The following is a 20,261-nucleotide window of genomic DNA, read 5'->3' on the forward strand; positions in this document are numbered from 1 at the left end:
CATTTCACACAACATGGATATGACCCTACAAGTCTGACAGCTGGTGGCTTTCAGCTTCTAAAATATGTTGTAAAGAGTGGTTTTAGAAAAACATCAGGATGTTGCTCTTTAATCCAAGGTGACTGACTGTTCTACACTTGGAGTAGCTCAGTAGTAAATTCAACGGGTCCAGGTGCCATTTGACATCATGGAATCTAACACTAACAAAAGCAACTAAAAGTTTAGAAGTGCTCGGACCTTAGCTTAGATTGTTTTAAATCAGAATTGGATGTTTTTAATAATACTCACAATGATGTCTAAATGAACAAAAGCACAGTGGCCATAGTAATTAACTTATTTTCTTCAAATTTGATCGACTAAATAATCATATTTTTATTTTTATTTGGAATGTCTATAAAATTGTCAAGCAATTTACATACATATTTTCCTCTTCGACTTTGAATGTGAATGATATAATAAAGATATATTACTTCTCATTCCATTTCTGGTGCAATGACAGAGAAATGCAAATGTTTCCTGAGCTGCACCTCTTTACTAGTTCTTTATTTGAGAACAAGCAATCACTGACGCAATTTCCTACAGCTTTGAAATGCTCTAGGGGAATGAACTTGTGTAGTATGTGTTATGCAGAGTATGTTTTGTGTAATGATTATTCCAGCGTTGCTGAAAATAAAAGTTTTATTAAAAGTTGCATTTGTTTCTAACAACGCGGACTGTAAATTTAAAGTCTACATCTGTATGTGTGTGTGTCTATGTTTGTATCCAAGAGCAAGCGAGTCACAGAGACAGAGAGAATTGGAGGAAACAAATGGGAAAGACAGCCACTCTTAGTATGGGCAGGTAAGGTCAACAGTTTGGTATGTAATTAGACTCTGCGCCTTTCGTACAAATGATTGTTTTGCATCTGCAGAGTCATGCAATCAAGCCCTTTTTCGTTGTGTTTTTTTTTTAAACACACACTCTCATACACATCCATCGTCGAGTTACACATACACACAAATAGAAGAAAACAAGGCTTAGACACAGGCGCTGTTTTATTCATGCTGATGTGATGCCAGTGGACATGCACCCGTGAGGAACACTGCTTTTCTCACCTCACACACTTGCACACAAGTACACACAACACACACAACCCCTCCACAGTCACCTCAGTTCATTTCATTTCATCTAGCTATGTACGCTCACACAGATGTATGCTCACAGAGAGATCCTGATGCAAAATGTTTCACTGGGGTTCAACCCAGGGAGCCAGATGGGTCAAAGGTGGACTGCACCTCCTGCTCAAGTTTTATGAGCGTGCTGTTTGGAAAGTATTTTTCACTCTTTGTTAATGCGTATATTTGGTGTTAGTATGGTCATATATTTTAAGGACTGCTTATATGTACATACTGTGTATGTAAAATATGTCTTTATAAAAGATTAAAGCAATCCTCCTTTAAGTACACAAATTACTAATGCACGCAAAGCCTAGCATGCACAATGGTTTCATCCTCTTCAATTCTTTCTAATGTAGGTTAATATATACCCATTACTTATTTATATTCACAGTACATGTGATCATTCTTGTGCTAGTTTTGAGAACTTTATTTTTATAGTACAATGTAGATATAATATAATAATAATATAGTTTGTCATTTACATGAGATGCATTACTGTAGCTGGAGAGTTAGCCTCGTTAAATGCAGGTATTATAATTAAACTGAAACAGTTTAACCTCCTAGGACCTAACGTCCACATATGTGGACATCACAATTTGAGGTCATTATACTGCTGCTGTTCTATCAAAATTTTAAACTAATATCCTCATATGAGGCTCTCATTTTTCTTAGGAACAAAAATCTGGTAAAAAAATAAAAATAAAAAAAAAATAAAAATCTGTTAATTCTTTGTTTTTACATTCATTGGGTCCCAATCAGCCCAAATATCAAAGAGAAATTAAAAATGCATGCCGTGGAAGAGTGCGGGTCTTAGGAGGTTAAGTACAGAGTACAGATTTTTCCATTTTAATCGCTCCGTAGAACTTAACTGATGATATGAAGTCAGAAAGCAGATTCTTTATATAAAGTTGCCCCTACTCATCAAAACCATTTTAAAGGGCAAAATTACATGTACTGAATCTCTTTCTCCTTCTTTGTCACATACAAGATATATACGTGTATTTACAGAAATAGTGAGGAAAGACCACGCTCTAGGCTCCTTTGGACTCAAAAGTGGGTGGGCAGAGGCATAAGCTAATCGCTAGGCTTTTGCCCATCAAGCTGGGATTCCAGTCCTGTCTGAACTATTAACATCTTTTTTTTCCTTTTTGTTTTCAATGTTTCCTTATTTAGGATAAGGCACAAAAAAACTACTTGTTTCAGATTACAGAATACATGGCCCAAAATGTATTTTGTAACGTATTCCTTTGCATTACTCAACGAGAGTAACTTATTCTGAATACTTTAGATGGTTACACTGGATTGGTTTAAGAAATGGTAACTGTTTTGGTTAAAATACATCCTTTTGCAGGTAAAACAGAGTTCATGTACTAAACTCCCTGTAAAACCAGAACACCAGTGGCATTGTAGCTGAGATGGCTCAGAAAACCACCTCACTTCACATGTTATTGCTTGTAAAATGACAAGTGTGACCACGACCTTGAGCTTCAGCACAATTTTAGTGAAGAGGCATTAGGTAATCCTTCTCTATAGGCTTAATAACATTTTGAACAATACTGTAGGAAGAGTAATATTTATTGTGAAATGTGCAGGTGGAAACACGGTCATCAGTTGCTCATTCAAATGAGATAAAAATGATACTAAAAGGGTGCTAAAGTGTGTGTGTAACAAGTTTGGAGTTGGCTTAAATGTTTCACAGAGTGAACAAAGGAAAGTATGGCTTTAGTTAATTCCAGTGTAAACAGAGTAAATTAAGAGATTATGTGACTAACCACAACAAACAAAAGAATGACACGATAAACATAAGTAATGACTCACTGGTGATTCATATTATTTATGCTACCGCGTACAGGGCAACTGATGGTAATGATAAAATGTGTCCATGTTGCCTGAAGTGTTTTCAGTCACCAGCATGTTTTGCCTGAAAGTGCTGCAGTGAAAATAGTCCCTACATGTAAACAAAGTTGAATTTTCCCAGCTTTGAGGAGGTGTTCATGCATTATAACAACATCATCATCTTCACATGACCTTAGGCTCTCTTATATTTGTCTTGGGAAAATAGCAAATAAAGACAGAAAAATCTAGAGTTTGAACACTGAGAATCAGTGATAGACTCTGACGAACCAAAGGACACATGGGTGCTACTTTCATAAATATAGCATGGTCTTATCAGCTTTAGTTTTATCCATTTCATACATAAAATACAGGAATTTTATGTATTAGATTTTTTTTAAATGCCAGTTTTAATAAACTACATAAATGCATTTTAATAGATAATATATCAAACACAAGTTTACATCAAAACATTCATCACACTAAACGAGAGTAGCCCATATGGTTGCTAAAACTATGTTTTAGAATGACAAGAGACATTGCTGTCAAGGTATCATTGAGCAAGAGAGGTGGAACGTACCTGCTCGCTCAGTGAAGGTCACAGCGGATCACCAAGAACATATACTGCATGTATAAATGCACATTTTAATAAATGCCCAGTGGGAGATCTTGGAGCTTACCTGGGGTCGTGGATGTCCTTTAACAATACACTGAAGCACTAGTGTGTCTCCTTCTTTGATGGTGTAGATTCTCTCACTCATGTTATCATCTTTGACGTTACATGCTGCGCCCGAGTGCACAATCTGGGCGTTGGCAGGAGCTGTGAAAGAAGGCATGGACACACACACACATACACCACAACCAAGCATGTAGTCATGCAGGCACACACATATACACACAGACAAACACAAAGGAAGAGAAAACCACATTACATATTTAGTAACATTTCAGCAGCAGAATTAAAGGTCATAGTCTTGTGGGTGTATGTGTAACACTAGTGCTAGTATTGATGACTCAGATAAATAAATATATCACATTACTCCTTTATCTGCATGATCTGAGTTGTCTTTTTTTTCTGTACTTGTAGCAGTGTCATGTGGATCAGTGTCTGAGGGAATGCGGACATTTATTGGGAAACTGAAACGTTGGTCACCTTTAGAAGTTCAAAAGGTTGAATCTTCACTCTGGACCAATGTTTTTGTCTTTTACAGATTTAGTTGTGCGGTAATGGAAGTTTTATATTTTAGACGTTACAAAATAGGTTTAATAAAGTTGGTAGTTGTAACCTGTGTCAGTCTGCATTATACTATCATGTGGAAAAAAATCTAATGGACTCGTATGGCTTGTTTAGAAGGGTTGCCAAGATGAAGCCTTGTTTCTCTAAAAAGAACATGACAGCACAACTTAGGTTTGCAAAGCTGTATCTGAGCAAACCATAAACCCCTGGACAAATTTCCCTTAGACAAACAAGACCAAAGTGGAAACGTCTGGCCATTATGCACAGCACCGTATTTAGTGAAAACCAAAAAACAGCATTTCAGTAGGTGATGATTTAGACTTGCAATCACTGACTGAACCATGAACTCCTCTGTATACCAAAGTATTCTAGGCTGTGATGTGAGGCCAGCTCAAGCATACCAGTAAATCTCCTGTCACGGTCCCCGTGTCTCTCTGGTTGGCCCACGCTGGCTACAGGTTTTGTTGTTGTTAGTTTTAGTTTTTTTGTCTCTCCTCCTCCTCTCTGCCTGGGTGGAGCTCATTACGGGCTCTCACTCTTGGCCCACGCACCCCTGTGGATGGTGTCCACCTGCGGCTGATCTGGCTGATTTCCCCAGCTGCTATTTAAGGCAGTGGCACAGAGCAGCTCACCGCTGGAACGTCGAACCACCTGAGTTCGTGCTCGCGGCATATTCAAAGAAGAATCGCTTACACGTGTTTTATGTTGTGGAACTAACCTTTGACCTTCTGTCTGTAGATTCTGGACCGAATCACCGGACCTGTCCAAGTGGGGCAGTGTGTGGAGTGTTGGAGCGAGTGCGGCTGAAGAGGAGTGCGTGTGTGCGGAGGAGCGGTGGCGGTGACTGAGTGGAAGAGGAAGCGTGTGTGTGGATGGCCCAAATCATGACCAAAGATACAACTAATTCCAATTTCAGTTGTTGATTTTGATCTGAAAAAGTCTAAGGCTGGTTCATTATTGATTCCCCCCCACACCCCCCAAAAATAAATAAATAAATAAATCTATGTGTACAGTATTCATAAGAAAAAATGAAAACAAGATTATCTGTCCTGTTATAATAATCAACAAACTCCCACATCTCAATAAAACATGGAGTAGAAAGCAGTTTGTGGCATACTCTGAAGCAATAATGTATGACAGATGCATGATGGGAACTCTTTGCGGTGACAACATCTGCACAGCACTGACCCATGTGGAGGCTGGCTCGCGTGCAAATAGACTCAGATGGCTTCACCTCCCTTATGATGAGGTAAGACAGGAGGGGGGTGGGAAGAAATGGAGACAGAGCGAGAGAATCAGCGGGTGAGGAGGAAAAGGCCAGAGAGGAGTGTGAAACCCCAGAGAGAAACATGGGGGACGGGGCAGCACAATGATGTGATTAGCATCGATTCACAGGGAGAACAAATCTTCACTGTGCTGTACGACTGTTATCATTGAACGGACAGGAAGAAAGTGGGCGGCCTGTTCACCTTAAACTTCAACTCGATCAGACATAACAACAGCTGGCGTGATCCACAGCAAGAAATCAAGTTCAAAATAAAAGAAGGTTTAAAATCTGTCTCTCTATGTTCCCGCTCATGCTAATAGCTTAAGGTGTGACAGCACAGCGAGTGTAACTTTCTGCTTATATTTGTAATTTTTTAATGATATTTTCATTTATGGGATATTTTTTTTAATCCCCCCCAAAAAGAAGTAAAATTGATGAAAGAGAAGACTGTAGGTCAAACTGACTCCCAGTTGCAAAGACGTGCTTAATAAAATCTGTGATTTTGGCTTTTGGCTGTAGCTTTCTAAACCACATTGGTACTGTCAGTGACCAGACCTCTGTGCCCACAAAAAGCAATCTGTGAATCTTGTTGTTTGGCTATCATCATTTTGTTCTTATTTTCTGAAGATTTATATTTTAGAAAAGAAAAGAGGAAACGAGAGCATTTGTGGTATGAGCGCAGTTACTCATTTCGTGTACGTATTACAGTAAGCACATGCTGGCTGTGTGCACCAAAGGAATGTGTGTTTGTGTGTTTGTGATTGTAAACGAAACTGTGCGCTTGAGGAGCTCATCAAAAAAGCAGTCAATCATTTACTGCTTCAGTCTTGTACTGAAAAAAAAATCATCCCAAAACCATTTCTTCTCTAACTTCTCCCGACTTTGTGCTAAAAGAACAAAAAAACACTTTTTAAACATATTAAAAAGTTTGAAATGTAAGCCAGATTTAAATGCAGTGCTCCTTTTTCTTGGTTATGTTGAAATTCATTTAAATGATTTAACAAACGCAGGTCTTTTCAGCACTCAAGCTGTCTCTAGTTCATACACCGAACCACATTTAGACAAGGGAGCCGCTCAGTATAAATGCAGGCTTTATGCAGGAGAGTAACCAGATCACGTGGAGCAGTTGAGGGTTAAATGCCTTGCTGAAGGGCACACTAATAGTAGTTTCAATGGGAGGGGAGATCATGTCTAATTTATCTGCTATTTTCTAACATTTTTGCTGTTAGGTTACTGTTCAGTAAAGTGGATTCTCCAGTGACAAGTATGCTGTAACCTTTAAGCTTTAACATCCCGGCATGAATCTCTCCTGATCAATCAATTAAAATGTAACCCATAAAAGGATAAAAACCTAAAAATTACTATGTGGAGTAACAGAGCCGGGTTCCAGATGTGTGCTGCACTATCGTGAAAAGATGTCGGGCTGATATAAATGGTGAATAATTATCTCCTTACAGCTTATTGGCGTGTCTGCATTAGTTTGCCTCTCTGGAGAGGGAGGGAGGTCGGACAGAGCGGCTCCTCTGTCTGTTCTAGCCTCCGGCAGCTTGGCTGCTTCAACTGTCTGATCGACTAAAGAAAGGGAGGCTGCGAAAGAGGAGGAGGAGAGAGATGCAGAGAGGGTGAGCAAAAAAAAGAAGGAAGAAAATAAAACAGGCAAGAGGAGGAAGACAGAAAAAACAGAAACTTACAGAAGGGAGGAAAGCATAAAAGGAAATGGAGACGGATTCAAGTGTGGGGAAAAATAACATTGCATAGATTTAGAAAACAGGTAGGCAGAGAACCTAAATGAATAAAACTGAAAATGGAAAGCAGGGACTAAGAGACAAATTACTATATCTATATATTTAAAACTAAAAAAAAATTAAGCGGAAAGGAAACTTAGGAAGATACAGAACAAACAAGAAAAATTGGAATAATCATAACTGTAAACTGCAGACCAAAGCAGGTGAAAGCCAGAGGAGAGAAGGACTGAGGGGAAGAGAGGCTGGTTTGAGGGAGACTCCTAGCCCAATACAGACAAAAACAAAACCAAGAAATGATGAAAATAAAGCAAGAGGGCTCAGGCTGCATGACTACAGATACACCTCTTCTCTAGTTACACTCTAACAAGAAGAAAAACCCAACTACAACTAACTAACTAACCCAACAACCATGAGAAAATCATTATGTAAGATAAACATAATTTTACCTGCCTATAATTTTCCACAATCCTACATCTGGTTGACAACTATTACAGTTTGATATACCCTATAAAATGTCCATTTACTGAATATACATTTCACATACAAAAAACAAAGACCATCACACAGGCGTTCATGTTTTCTGATCAACATAGCATAAAGAAGCAAGTCTGTCTCTTTGTTTCAGTTAGTACGGAAAGAGATCATCAGTCATGGAGAGCTGGCGCTTTGACAGTAAACTATCCGAGTCTGATGATTCATCGATCAAAACTGTTCTGGTGGAAACCGATTGAAGGTGTTGTCCATGCATTATTGGAAACTTTTCTGAGACGTTCAATGCACATTAGTTGTAAGTGAAATATAACTATCGGCAAATGCCCTGTCTGATTAATTGATTTGTCACTGCCTGCCATGTTTGTTTTTGTTGAGGGGACAGGACATATCTCACCAAAACTAATGATGAGACAGGAGAGCTGGTGTCAAACTGCACTGACAGCTTGACAGAGTGCTGAGCAGCATGTGTGTGATTGTGGTCGAAAGAGTGACTGAGTGTGCCCGCTCTGGTGAAATGTGAGTGTGCATACACGCATGTGTAAGTGTCTGTGTGTGTTTTCATGTACATTATACTGTATCTTGCCAGAGGAATCCCAAGGAAGGTGATGAATCCTGTCGAACACGAAGCCACGCCGAGCATGATTGATATGCGTAGTTACTTTATGGGAGCCTCTCATGCATACAGATGAGCCCTGACTCAATTCACTTCATTCACAAGAGACCATTCAATGCTGTGGCCTTTCCTCTGCTATCACAACATAGGGTTTGAAAATAAGGAAAGGAAAGGAAAGGAAAGGAAAGGAAAGGAAAGGAAAGGTTGACGAGCAGAAGGAGATAAGAGAGTGGGGGCCTGAGAGAAAAGTCACAGAATTTATTGATTAACTGCAATTGAGGGAAGTGTTCATTTGACCCACAGAAGCACTAATCACACACACACAGTCTTCCACACACAGAAAAAACAGCCTTATGGCCAAAAGTCTGTGTGACTCACATTGCCTCAGTATTTTATCAGGATTTTTCTGTGCAGACAGGATGGAGGAAGATCAAATGGTTGATGTCATGACCCCATCCTTTTCATTTTGGCTCGATTGGAGCTCTAGATATCAAAACGCATCAGGGACATTGATTTAACTTTTGACCTGACCATTAAATGGCAGTTATAAATGAAAGGACTAACCTTCACTAACCTTTTCATTCTTTCAATCAACTATAAATGGCTGTTTCCCTGCTTACACACTCACACAAACACACACACAAAAGAACAAGAAGATGTTTTTCCTTTTAACTGTATCTTACTCTGTAACAGTAAATAGATGCAATGAGCCTCCCTTAAACATACAAATGTGATTTTCATTGGTACTGAATTCAGTGGGAGGCTTTCAAGTCTAGACTGTTCTTGAATAAACACTAGCTAGCAAATTATTTTATTTGTTTTAGGGTTTTTTGTTTGTTTTTTTTATTTAACTGCCTTATGATTTTATTTTGATGCTGGTTTTGGAGACATCTACAAACCAATTTCTCAAAAAATGTTAGGAATTTGTGTAAAATGTAAACAAAAAAAAGAATACAACTTTACAAAATGCTTGCAATCTGTGAGCTCTCACACATGTGTAGCGGCGCACACATTCAAGAATCACTGCATAAAGGGAAACGTAATATATATCCTAGTAACACAGTAACAAAAAGATGGGGGGGAAAAGGAAAAGGGACATTCTTTTCAAAAGAAGCTTATTACATAACGTATGTAATCTCTACATTCACTCTGTTTAACTCATAATTTGTTTACCAACACTTAAATAAATGTCTCTGATCATGTCTCCGTAGATTTGTATGCATGTCTCTCTTTCTGAATCACTGTACAGCCTGTGTGTTTGTGTGTGGATGGTTCAAATACTGTAGCTTATATCTTTAGTGGACGCTTGGCTGTTTTATATATGTTTTTATGTGTCATAGGTGTTGTAATTGCAGGTTATAATGAATCTGTATGGGTAAATATGGCATATTGACATGATAATCCGAGCACTCCTATTTTTTAAGTAAATCTTTATGTTTTTATAAACATGTTACAGCTATAATGTATCTGACGGCCAGTATGATAGCCAAAACAAATACACTGAACACTAAACAAAAACATTGAAATAGGGTCTGATTTAGTGTCTCATAGTGTGTGATACACGCTGTGCTACCTAATGCATGTGGACCTGTTTGTCAGTGAATGACTCTGTGTTTTCCACCACAACTACTGCAAGAGGACAAAGGGATTGCGCGTTCAAAAAATGTCAGATGACAGCAAAAGCCAATAAAGGTGGATCACTGGAGAGCAGAGGGAAGATTGGAGTGGAGAAAAGGTGGAGAAACTAGAAAAAAAGCACCTGTAATGGAAAACAGATGGGTAGGAAAGGGGACAGCAGTTTCCTGGAAACACTGCCGTTTTTATATCCAAGAAGAGTGACTCTTCCCTTTGACATCGTGTGTAATATCTATTATTAAAAGGCACAGAACATGGAAATTCAGAGGAAAGGGAAAATAAGAATTCGTGAACTCTTTAACTTGTCCATTCAGATTTTCTACACATAACTGGGCATTAACATCAGTCAATGAATTTTGCCTTTTCTTCTCTTTTATACACACCTCACCCTCAGGTCCAAAAATATTATTTGTCCACTTTTTAGCTGCTATAACTAGAAAGAAACTAAAACAAAAATAAAAATCTGATTAATTCGAAACACAGTTCTAGTGTCTTTAATGCAGGCCACACGTGTACACACACACACACACACACACACACACACACACACACACACACACACACATATATGTTGCTTTATATATGTTGCTTTGTTATTTTGAAGAAAAAAGTTCATCGGACGACATGTAAGAAGTGAGGGGAGTCAGAATTGACACTGGTAAACGGTAAACGGTAAACGGCCTGTATTTATATAGCGCTTTACTAGTCCCTAAGGACCCAAAGCGCTTTACATATCCAGTCATCCACCCATTCACACACACATTCACACACTGGTGATGGCAAGCTACATTGTAGCCACAGCCACCCTGGGGCGCACTGACAGAGGCGAGGCTGCCGGACACTGGCGCCACCGGGCCCTCTGACCACCACCAGTAGGCAACGGGTGAAGTGTCTTGCCCAAAGACACAACGACCGAGACTGTCCAAGCCAGGGCTCGAACCGGCAACCTTCCGATTACAAGCCGAACTCCCAACTCTTGAGCCACGATCGCCCCATAGCGAAGTGATTGGGGGTTTGTAGAACGTGGTCAAACATGAGTCGTACTCCTCAAAGGAGTGTATTTGCTGCACTTGAGCTATCCCAGGATGAAAAGATAAAGAACAAGAGAGAGAGAGTTCCAAAAAAAAGATGCACACTGCTTAGATCTTTGGCATAGATGGACAGAGGAGAGTATGGAAAAGGCTGGGAGGACAGAGAAGAGAAACAAAAGAGAAATATGTGACTGGCATTCTCTTTGTGCAAGCTCCATTTACAAAGACCGCTGAATCTAGTATTCGCTGTGTTGATACTGACATACTAAAGAGAATATTGACAGTGTATTTAATGCCAGATAGCAGTTATATTAATACGTACAATTTAAAACATGTGTTAATTATATATTGATTATAGATTTACAAAGATGCCTGATCATTGTATTTGAATGCATGCTATTTGCACCTTAAGGTAAGTAATACAAATTGCATTTCACCTTAATACACTTGCATATCTTTTAATCAACCCAACACTCTACACTTAAAAATGCACAAAAATACAAGTGTGAATATAACTGAAGTATTCATTTATTTATTTTAAACACATAAATTGACAAATAAAATTGCGTCGCTGGATGTTGGAGTGTTTAATGCAAATTAAGCTGAAGTGAAGTAAACAAAATATTCAATCACCTTTAATTTGAAACTCAACAAAACATCAGTGTGTGCAGTTAAGTCACAACAGCATATATTGATACCTTGATTAAAGTGTCAAGTGTTGCTCAGAAGTAGTAATCGACAAATCCATGCAAGTGTACACAAAGACACACACGCACTTTGCTCTAAGTAAAGCTTAGTGCTACTAAAAACAACACTAAACATCTTGCTAGGGATACAGGAGCACATCACTGCTTTGTGTAGATTCCTTAAATTCATTAAGTGCAAAGTCACCATGATCCGAAGCATAATGCTCCAAGTTTGGATGATCTGACATTAATAAAGAATGACGTGAGACTTCTTAAATGCTGTCACTGGGAATATTAACTGCGAAAAACCTTGTGATGTTGAACGGGTAATGTTATCTCAATGTCTCACATCAGCAGACCCGTCTTACAGACACATGGATTTCTCTCTTTAAACTATAAGACCCCCTTTTAGGGCCTTTTTAGCAGATATCCACATCGAAATGCACAAAATGCACCAAATCACACAAACATTTGCATCAAGGTGCTTTATACTGTAAGTTAAAGACCCTACAATATTACTGAGGAAACCCCAACAATCAGATGATCCTCTATGAGGAAGCACATGGCGATAGTGGGAAACAAAAACTCCCTTTTAACAGGAAGAAACCACTGGCAGAACTAGGCTCAGGGAGTTGCAGCTATCTGTCTGATTAAATGCAGAGTGATGTGTATAATGTTGTGTACCAGTCCACATTAGTAGCAACTAAAATATTATCAAAAATGTTAAAAATGAAAAGAAAATTCAAGTAATGTCTCTTCTATGTGCAAATGATTTTTTAAGATTTACATTTCACACTTCCTACATCATCATTTCCACCAACCAATGGTGCTTCAAAGCAACACAACATCTGTTAACCCTCCTGCCATCCTTTAAAAAACTCACACCCATCACCCTAGGGACCATTCTCAGCCACGCCATAAAAAGACCATATATCCATATTTTATTCCACTTTAAATTAGCCAACCTTGTAAAACTACTTCTCCCTGAAATATTCATGTAAAGTTTTAATTATATTTTCGTTGTTTTAACCCTTCAAATCCCAGTGTTATTACATGAGCGCCCTGTGTTATAAGCCCCAAAAACCAAAAAACGAAACTAAATATTTCCACAAAAAACCAGTTGAAGTAATATGTGATTGTCATTATAAGTAGGCCTTTAGATGGACCAAAGATTGGCACCAACATACATTTTGACCTGCCATTATTTTTTTTGCATTTTTTTTGCAATTTAAAAATTAAAACTTCAAGGCCCTGAGTCTTCATTGACATCCAAGAAAAGAAGAAAAAATAAAATCATATGATGATAATTTGGGGTTGAAAAATAGCGTTTATAATGGAAGTCAATGGGCAGAAAATGGTCCCCAGGGTGATGGGTGTGGGGATTTCTGCTGCTCAGCCATTTTAGGCTGATTTAAGGAATTCACACTGGAATATTAACATTGACAGGTAAAAACTATCCTGTGGCAAGTTTGGTTATATTCCACTGAACACAGTGGAAATGGCAGCCATTTAACACATAGCAGTGGCACAAAAAGGTCCCAAGAAGGCAGGAGGGTTAAGACAAGAAAATAGCCCACAACAAGAGCATTAAAAAGAGCAAGATAAGACGAGAGAAAGGATAGTAACAGCTGGTGAGGTTTAGAAATTGCACCAAAGGTTTTGCCTTCATTGCGTGTGTGTGTTGGTTCTTTCTGTGTTGTTACAGCATATGCCACAAAAAGCACCTTGGGTGTAACATATGGTTAGTCAATGTAGCTTTCTGGAGCAGGACAGTCAGGATGAAGTAGAGATATAACAGAAAAAAAGAAAGCAAAAGATAATAAAATTAAAGGGAAATTGAGAGCAGAGGATAAAAGCACTGTATCTAGGAGCAAAGACAGAGGTAGTGAAGACAAGGCATGTGCCTCACGTCATCTGCCTGCCTGACAGTCAACCTGACCTTATTCTACTCACCCATAATTCTTCAGCTCCCTTTGATGGCATACATAAACACACACACATATGCACATTTACACACAGACTAAGAGCACAAGAAAAACACTTAATGTGAACAAAAAACAAAATGTGTGTGCGTGTGTAGGTGTGTGTGTCCGTGTACACGTCTGTATATTTCCAAGGAAACTGCGGCAGAGCATCCGACAGTGCTTAGTGATCAGTCCAGGTGAAGTGGTGAGAAGGAGGGAGGCACTAAGAAAGGATTTCGATAAAGAGGAGAGAAGAAGAAGCGCTCGAATGAAAGGTCAGAGTCAAAGCTGGAGGTAAAGAGAAAGCCACGAGTGCGTGTGTGTGTGTGGTGGAGGAGTGGGCGATCCTCAGAAGTACCACAAGAACAAGCTAGATATTATGGTTTCCATCGGTTTTAACAGTCATGCCAATAAAGTGACTGAAATTGGAAAATTTTAATTTACAGAAGTGGGAAGAGAGAATGACAAAGAGCAGAGAAATGCTGAGACAGACTTCAGTAAAGACACACAGATGAAGAAAGGCAGAGATTGAAAGGTCCTAACAACCGTGATGTGTAAATCACGTATAGAGCGAGACTAGGAAAAGGTGAAAAGGAGAAAGCATGAAGAGCAGGTAGAGATACAGACTGAATGATGACACCGCAGCGAGTGAAAGACAGGGAGAAAAAGCAAGAAGGGCAGCAATTATCTTACATCTAGAGTCTAACTCCCTGCTTGTCAAAACAGCTAGACTTTAGATATTGATATTAGTCTCGCTGGTGCTGTTTTACTCATTGATAAATAATACTTCATTAATCTGTCACACTTCATTTAACGCAGGCCTTTTTGAGCTGCCATTAGGATTTAATGAAGCATTGACTCATGATAAAGGCTGGATTCAGCAGCAGTAAAGAGAGACATAATTTTTTCATGTACAAGAGACTTAAAGGAAGGAAAAAGAGAGCTGTGGATGAAAAGACAAAGTTTTTTTTTTTATCAACTTAAAAAATGTGACAGGGATCCACTGAACGACTGGCCAGAGATTAGAACTGGCTAATTTCCAGCATTCTGGTCATTACTGGTGACTAGCTGGTCAGCCTCATGTCTGTCCATTTACAAGCTGGTCCATTTCATGCATGCACAGCAAGGTCACAGCAGTGCAGGCAAATAGCTGCATGCACATAAACGAGACATTAACACGCTTACATCCTATTTTGTGTGGAAGCTCGTCACTGTCACTGAACACACAAAGCAAGGCAAGGGTGTAACACCAAAAAAAACCACCACCAAATCATCCAGGTGAACATGTAGAGACTTGGTATGAGCAAAGAATTAAAACAGTTAGAAGGAAAATTGTGGAGAAAGTCAAAAAGAGAAAAGGGTCAATGACCTCATATCTACTGAATTTATAGACACACTGGAAAATGATGCAAGTAACTGACATTTATTTTGTTATATAAATCTGCTGCACCTACTTTAGTAAGGTGTCAGGTAAACGTGGGTGTGCAACAGCTCTTTTTCAGTTGTTGCAAGTACATAAGTCCCTGTAACTTACTGCAGTTTAGGTAAATTGTAAGTTTAATAATTTCTTTTACTATGAAAATAATATTTTGAAAAAGAACAACTAAAGAAATGCAAATTTTTGCTTCTACAGCAGGGAAAATATTTAATTATTTGATCCTCTGCTGAACACGTAAGATTGCTCACTATCAAAGACATGAACTATAATTTCTATAGTTTCATTTTAATGCAGAAAGACAGAATATCAACCGAAGATCCATAAAAACACATACGCCTAAACTCAACTCCTTATGTGTATAAAGCACAACTGTCCATAGAATGAATCTCTTCCATTCAAGTCCTCCACCACCACGGGGAAAGACCAAACAGCTGTCCCAGGACGTTAGGCACAAGATAACAGACCTGCAACATCGGCAACAAGCTTGGCGAGAAAGTGATAACTGTGCAATCATTCAGAAATGAATCACATATAAAATGACCAGCCTCGGTCTGGTTTCCCATGCAAGAAGCTGCCTCATTGGATGAGGATGATTGTTAGAATGGTGGTGGATCAGCCCTCAAGGGAGCTGGGACCACAGTCACCAAGAACACTGCTGGGGAGGCAACACTGCAAAATTTTGCAGTACCTTATAAGCGCTAATGGTTCAAAGAAATTCATGAAGTCATTACTGGATAAGGTTAAATGAATGCTTGGCTCAACAGTGCTCTGACTTTTTGTCAGCCTGGCTGCAGTACTGAAGAGAAACGTAGGTTTTTTTCTTAAATCAGTGATAAATAGTAAGATGTTCTAGTTTTAGTTTTGCTTTATAGAGCAACAAACTATTTTTCAGGCAAATTGAAGATTTTCTAAATTAGCGAGATGTTATTTCCTCTCCAGCACACAAGTTATCTGCTTTTAGGTGCGCATTTGAGAGTTATCGATGGAGTCAAGTACTTCTGATTTGTGGCTTTCTTTCTAAGAGGAGCCACAGCATTCAGAGTCATATGCAGTAAAGATGTAAAACTATTAATGGAAAGTATGTAATTATATGGTGGAAAAGCAGAGCTTAAAGTGCTCGACCCAAGATACAACATCCCAGGTAACGAATACTGTTCAGTTTTATTATGTGACAATACTGTGCAGCTCCTTATTGGAGATTATGTATGGGAATTTCAGGAGCGAGACCACGCCTCCAAACACGCTCCTTCCGGTTGTCATCTATATAGGTTCCCCAGTTCTGCAAGCTGTTCATTCTCGTTTACGTGCCCCACCCTCCGCCCCTCTTTGTTTTCAATTCTTTAACTTCTTCACTTCTATTTAGTACACGGGGATCTGCTTGGCCCGGGAGCCGTCGCCAGTCCCCTTCGAGGCCTTCCCCAAACCGCAGCTCAATTCATGTCCAAGCCATTCACCTTTACCTACCAAAATGTTGTCAAACCTAAAATGAGGACGTGGGCCCAGCTAGTGAAACAGTTATTGTTAAACTAATGTGTTAAGCAGATATTTTGACACGTTGGATAAATTATGGATTCTATTTCTTCTTTCAATGATTTTGACCTAAATATGTGCAGTAAACTTTTATCTGTTGGGTCATAAATGCACATCCTTTATTGGTGAAGTGTGTCTAGTCTTGCGATCAACTGCGAATGTTACAGTAATATATTCTGTCACTCCGTCCAGCTATTTGTTATTAGTATTCTTGTGCCAAATGTTTATATTTTCATTAAACAATGCAAATAGTTTAGCTGAATTTCATCCACCAATTTCATTCACTAGAGTCGGTTTTTTGAGTCCCTGGGCACTTTTTTAAACAAATGAGGGTCAAATGAATGAAAGTATGCTAATTTCTGGTGGGGAAGTAGAAACTGATGGGGGAAATGGAGGACAACAAAGGCAAGCAAACTAAGGAGCTAATTGTTTGAAATGATACATCAATAAAATAAAAAAAATATATGTATATAAAATACAATTTAAAAAATTATAAATAATAGTAATTTCTTTCTCTCTCTCTCTCTCAAACACACGCACAGGAACACAAACAGACACTGCACTTAAGTGGATAAATAATTACTTCTTATTTTACCTTTATATTGGTATTTATTTATCTGTTACATGGCTATTGTTATGTATCATAAACTGTCAGTCAAGTTGTTGCCCATCTGCTGTATTGTGACAGTATTGCATTGTGAATTATTCAGTGAGCCCCATTCCTTGGTGTCACTAAATATACAGAAAACTTTCTGCATGTGTGCTGCGTTCAGTTCTCAGTTTAGCAAAAAAAAAAAGGAGGGGCACTGGAAATTCATGACACAAAAGGGCAGATTATCTGTTCAATGAGGAATGTAACAGAAGAAAATAATCTATCATGAGCTTTCAGCATGAACTGAAAATCTATAATGCAGAACAGCTAACAGTCTCTGTTTAATTCCTTAAGAACAGTTCAATTTTTAGACAAAAGACTGTAATATTATTCTGTTTTCACACTTTGCCAGTCCCCCTACTGTTGTGAGAGACTGATGTGCAGGAGCACAACATCTGCTGTATATGGCGAAGACAAGTCATGATAATTGCAGTTACTAAAAATGTTTGTAGGGCGAAAAAAAAGAAATGAAGAAGAGACATGTTAACAATTGTTAACATGCACTGTCATCTAGAAACAACTCCGCTTGGTAATACACTTGGGATATATCTGCTTTTCAAACATGTTGCAGTGATTGCATGACATACACAACAAATATAATCCTTCAAAAAAACCTGCCATCTCACTTGTTTTACATGATCTTTACTGTGAAAAAGGTTGGAAAGGGAGGGGGTGCACACTGCATTTTCTCCTCTTACTCTTAGTCCAAAAAGTGTTTGCACAAAGTCCACAATATTTATCAGTGTTATATCAAAATCTACATTAACAACACACAACAGCATCAGTCAAAGCCAAAATAAATGTATCTCACAAGACAAATGAGATTTATAAAAAAAAAAACAGTAAAATCTAGGTGCTCAGAGGGGTATTTAGTGGCCTGTAATTTATGAATGCAAAAAGCTTGCCTTTGGTTAAGACTCCTTTGTCAGTCACCACTTTGTAAAGATTGCAAATGTTTGCAATGTAGATTCGACGAAAAGTAGAATTCATCTCAAAGTATGGATGTATGTGCATGTGTGTAACACTTAGTACAATCAGCTATGATGAATCATCAGCTCTAGACCTGCACTGGATAAGCTCTTAGATAAAAATGGAACAGCAAGCGAAGCACTAAAAGCTGACAGCTGGTCGAGGATCGCCAGGATGTTGCTTTTTGACTTGAACGCCAAAGATGGGTCACTTTAAAAAAAAAAAAAAAAAAAAAAAAAAAACGGGGGATGTCAATGGATTAATTTGAAGTAGGAATTGTGCTATACCAGAACCAGTGTGTGCTTTCTGGTTGCTGAATCTTATTTCACCATGTATTGGAGATGGGAGACAGTGTACGGCCTAGACAGGCCATCCATCTGTCACCGGGATAATACATCTAAACAAACACTTATGGAACATTTCCACTTCACATAAGCTGTATTTCACATATGCCGTGAAGGGAATCAAACACAAACAAAAGGATAGCACATAAACTCCACAATGTGAGCTTTGCTCTCACATTCTGACTGGCTGGCAGGCTTTCTAATGCATTAAAGTTTCTCTCTCTTTAGTGTTTGTTCCACATGTCTGTAAATTTGGTTTTTCTTTTCATTAAATACCAACGTGTGACCTAGAAACAAATATGGTCAGCTGTCTCCTAGGATGTACAAAATGTCACAGTTTCTAATTACAACCCCAATTCCCAAAAAAGTTGTGACACTGCGTAAAATGTAAATAGAGAATGCAATCATTTTGCAAATCTCATAAACCCACATTTATTCACGGTACAACCTAGAAAACACCGAGAAAATGCATTAGCTACAAGTCATTGCATTCAGTTTTTATTTACATTTAACACAGCGTCACTACATTTTTGGAATCGGGGTTGTATTTAGAGAAGAAGCAGTTATCTGGTATTCTGTCTATAATGGAGAGGCCAGGAGAATAACACACTGAAAGCTAGAATGTCAAAGGCTGTGATTTCTGCAAATAAATAGTTATTTAAGGAAAACATCTTTGAAGGGTAACATTATTATCAGTACAATTCATTTTTCATAAGCTTGCTAATAGCTATATAATCTTGGCTATATTTTCTATTCACTCTGAATCTCATTTGAAGAATAAAAGTTTATTTTGAGAAACATGCAACTTTCTGTCTGACCCTAAACTTTTGAGATAGTGTTTGAATAAGGCTGTTCATTAGCTGGGAGATTAAACAAAGAAAAGCTGTATATAAAGGAAAGCAGAAATCAGCATGTTTATACTCAAACAAGTATTTGAAAAGTGTCTTGCTGTTATGATTAGCAGGGAGGAGGAAAAATTATGTTGGAGGTACAGGTCATAAACAAAAGTGATCTTTAATGGCTGCTATCTAATTTAAAAAAAAAAAACAAGCCTAACACAAGTCCAGTAACCCAGGAAGCAGCACTAGTCCAAAGTACAAAGACATAGCAGGAACATTGACTAACTAAACTGACAGAGAGCAAGTTCAGCAGAGTCAGGCTTTACTTTTTGTTAGCTGGCTAGACAAAACTTAAATCACTAATCTGAGATAATGGGTATCATAACTGTGAGTATAAACGTTCATTATTAATCCAAGCTTGCTGCATCAGGCTGTGTGCATGCTCACATAAAAGGATGTGTTTGATGTATTTTTTTTACTTTTCTTCCACACAAAATGGATCAACTGAGCACCACCTACTCCAATCAGAGACATTAATAGAGCATTATCATAACAGTAAAATCCAGCAGCGGAAATGGAAGTGAGTAAAACCACAGACTAATTCTGTATAAAATCATTAACCTTGTGACTGATCTTCACAAGCTCACAGTGCGTTAAGGTAATTACATTGTCAAATTTATTTTATCACTGTTTGCATGCTTGGTGCTGCTGTTCATTTCTAACCTGACAGCCAAAAATTCAAGATCAGAATCTTTCAGCTTTATACATTTAAACATTACATATTACTCAGTGTTTAGGTCTGGCAGAGTCCAATAGCCAAAAAAAAGGG

General features: G+C 38.4%; 1 protein-coding gene across 2 annotated transcripts in view; it reads right to left on the bottom strand.

Annotated features, from left to right (window-relative positions):
* Positions 1-20,261, bottom strand: part of mdga1 (MAM domain containing glycosylphosphatidylinositol anchor 1) — a 194,631-nt gene that overhangs the window by 135,112 nt on the left and 39,258 nt on the right. For both annotated transcript variants that reach the window (XM_086278667.1, XM_086278585.1), the window contains exon 3: positions 3,671-3,810. In XM_086278667.1, coding sequence (XP_086134793.1) covers positions 3,671-3,810 — 140 coding nt within the window. The remainder of the gene's footprint in view (positions 1-3,670; positions 3,811-20,261) is intronic.

Source organism: Aulonocara sp. 'chitande type north' Nkhata Bay, linkage group LG1, assembly GCF_057382095.1.
Source record: "Aulonocara sp. 'chitande type north' Nkhata Bay isolate Kocher_YH1m ecotype deep benthic linkage group LG1, A_spYH_male_GT1.1, whole genome shotgun sequence".
Classification (NCBI taxonomy): domain Eukaryota; kingdom Metazoa; phylum Chordata; class Actinopteri; order Cichliformes; family Cichlidae; genus Aulonocara; species Aulonocara sp. 'chitande type north' Nkhata Bay.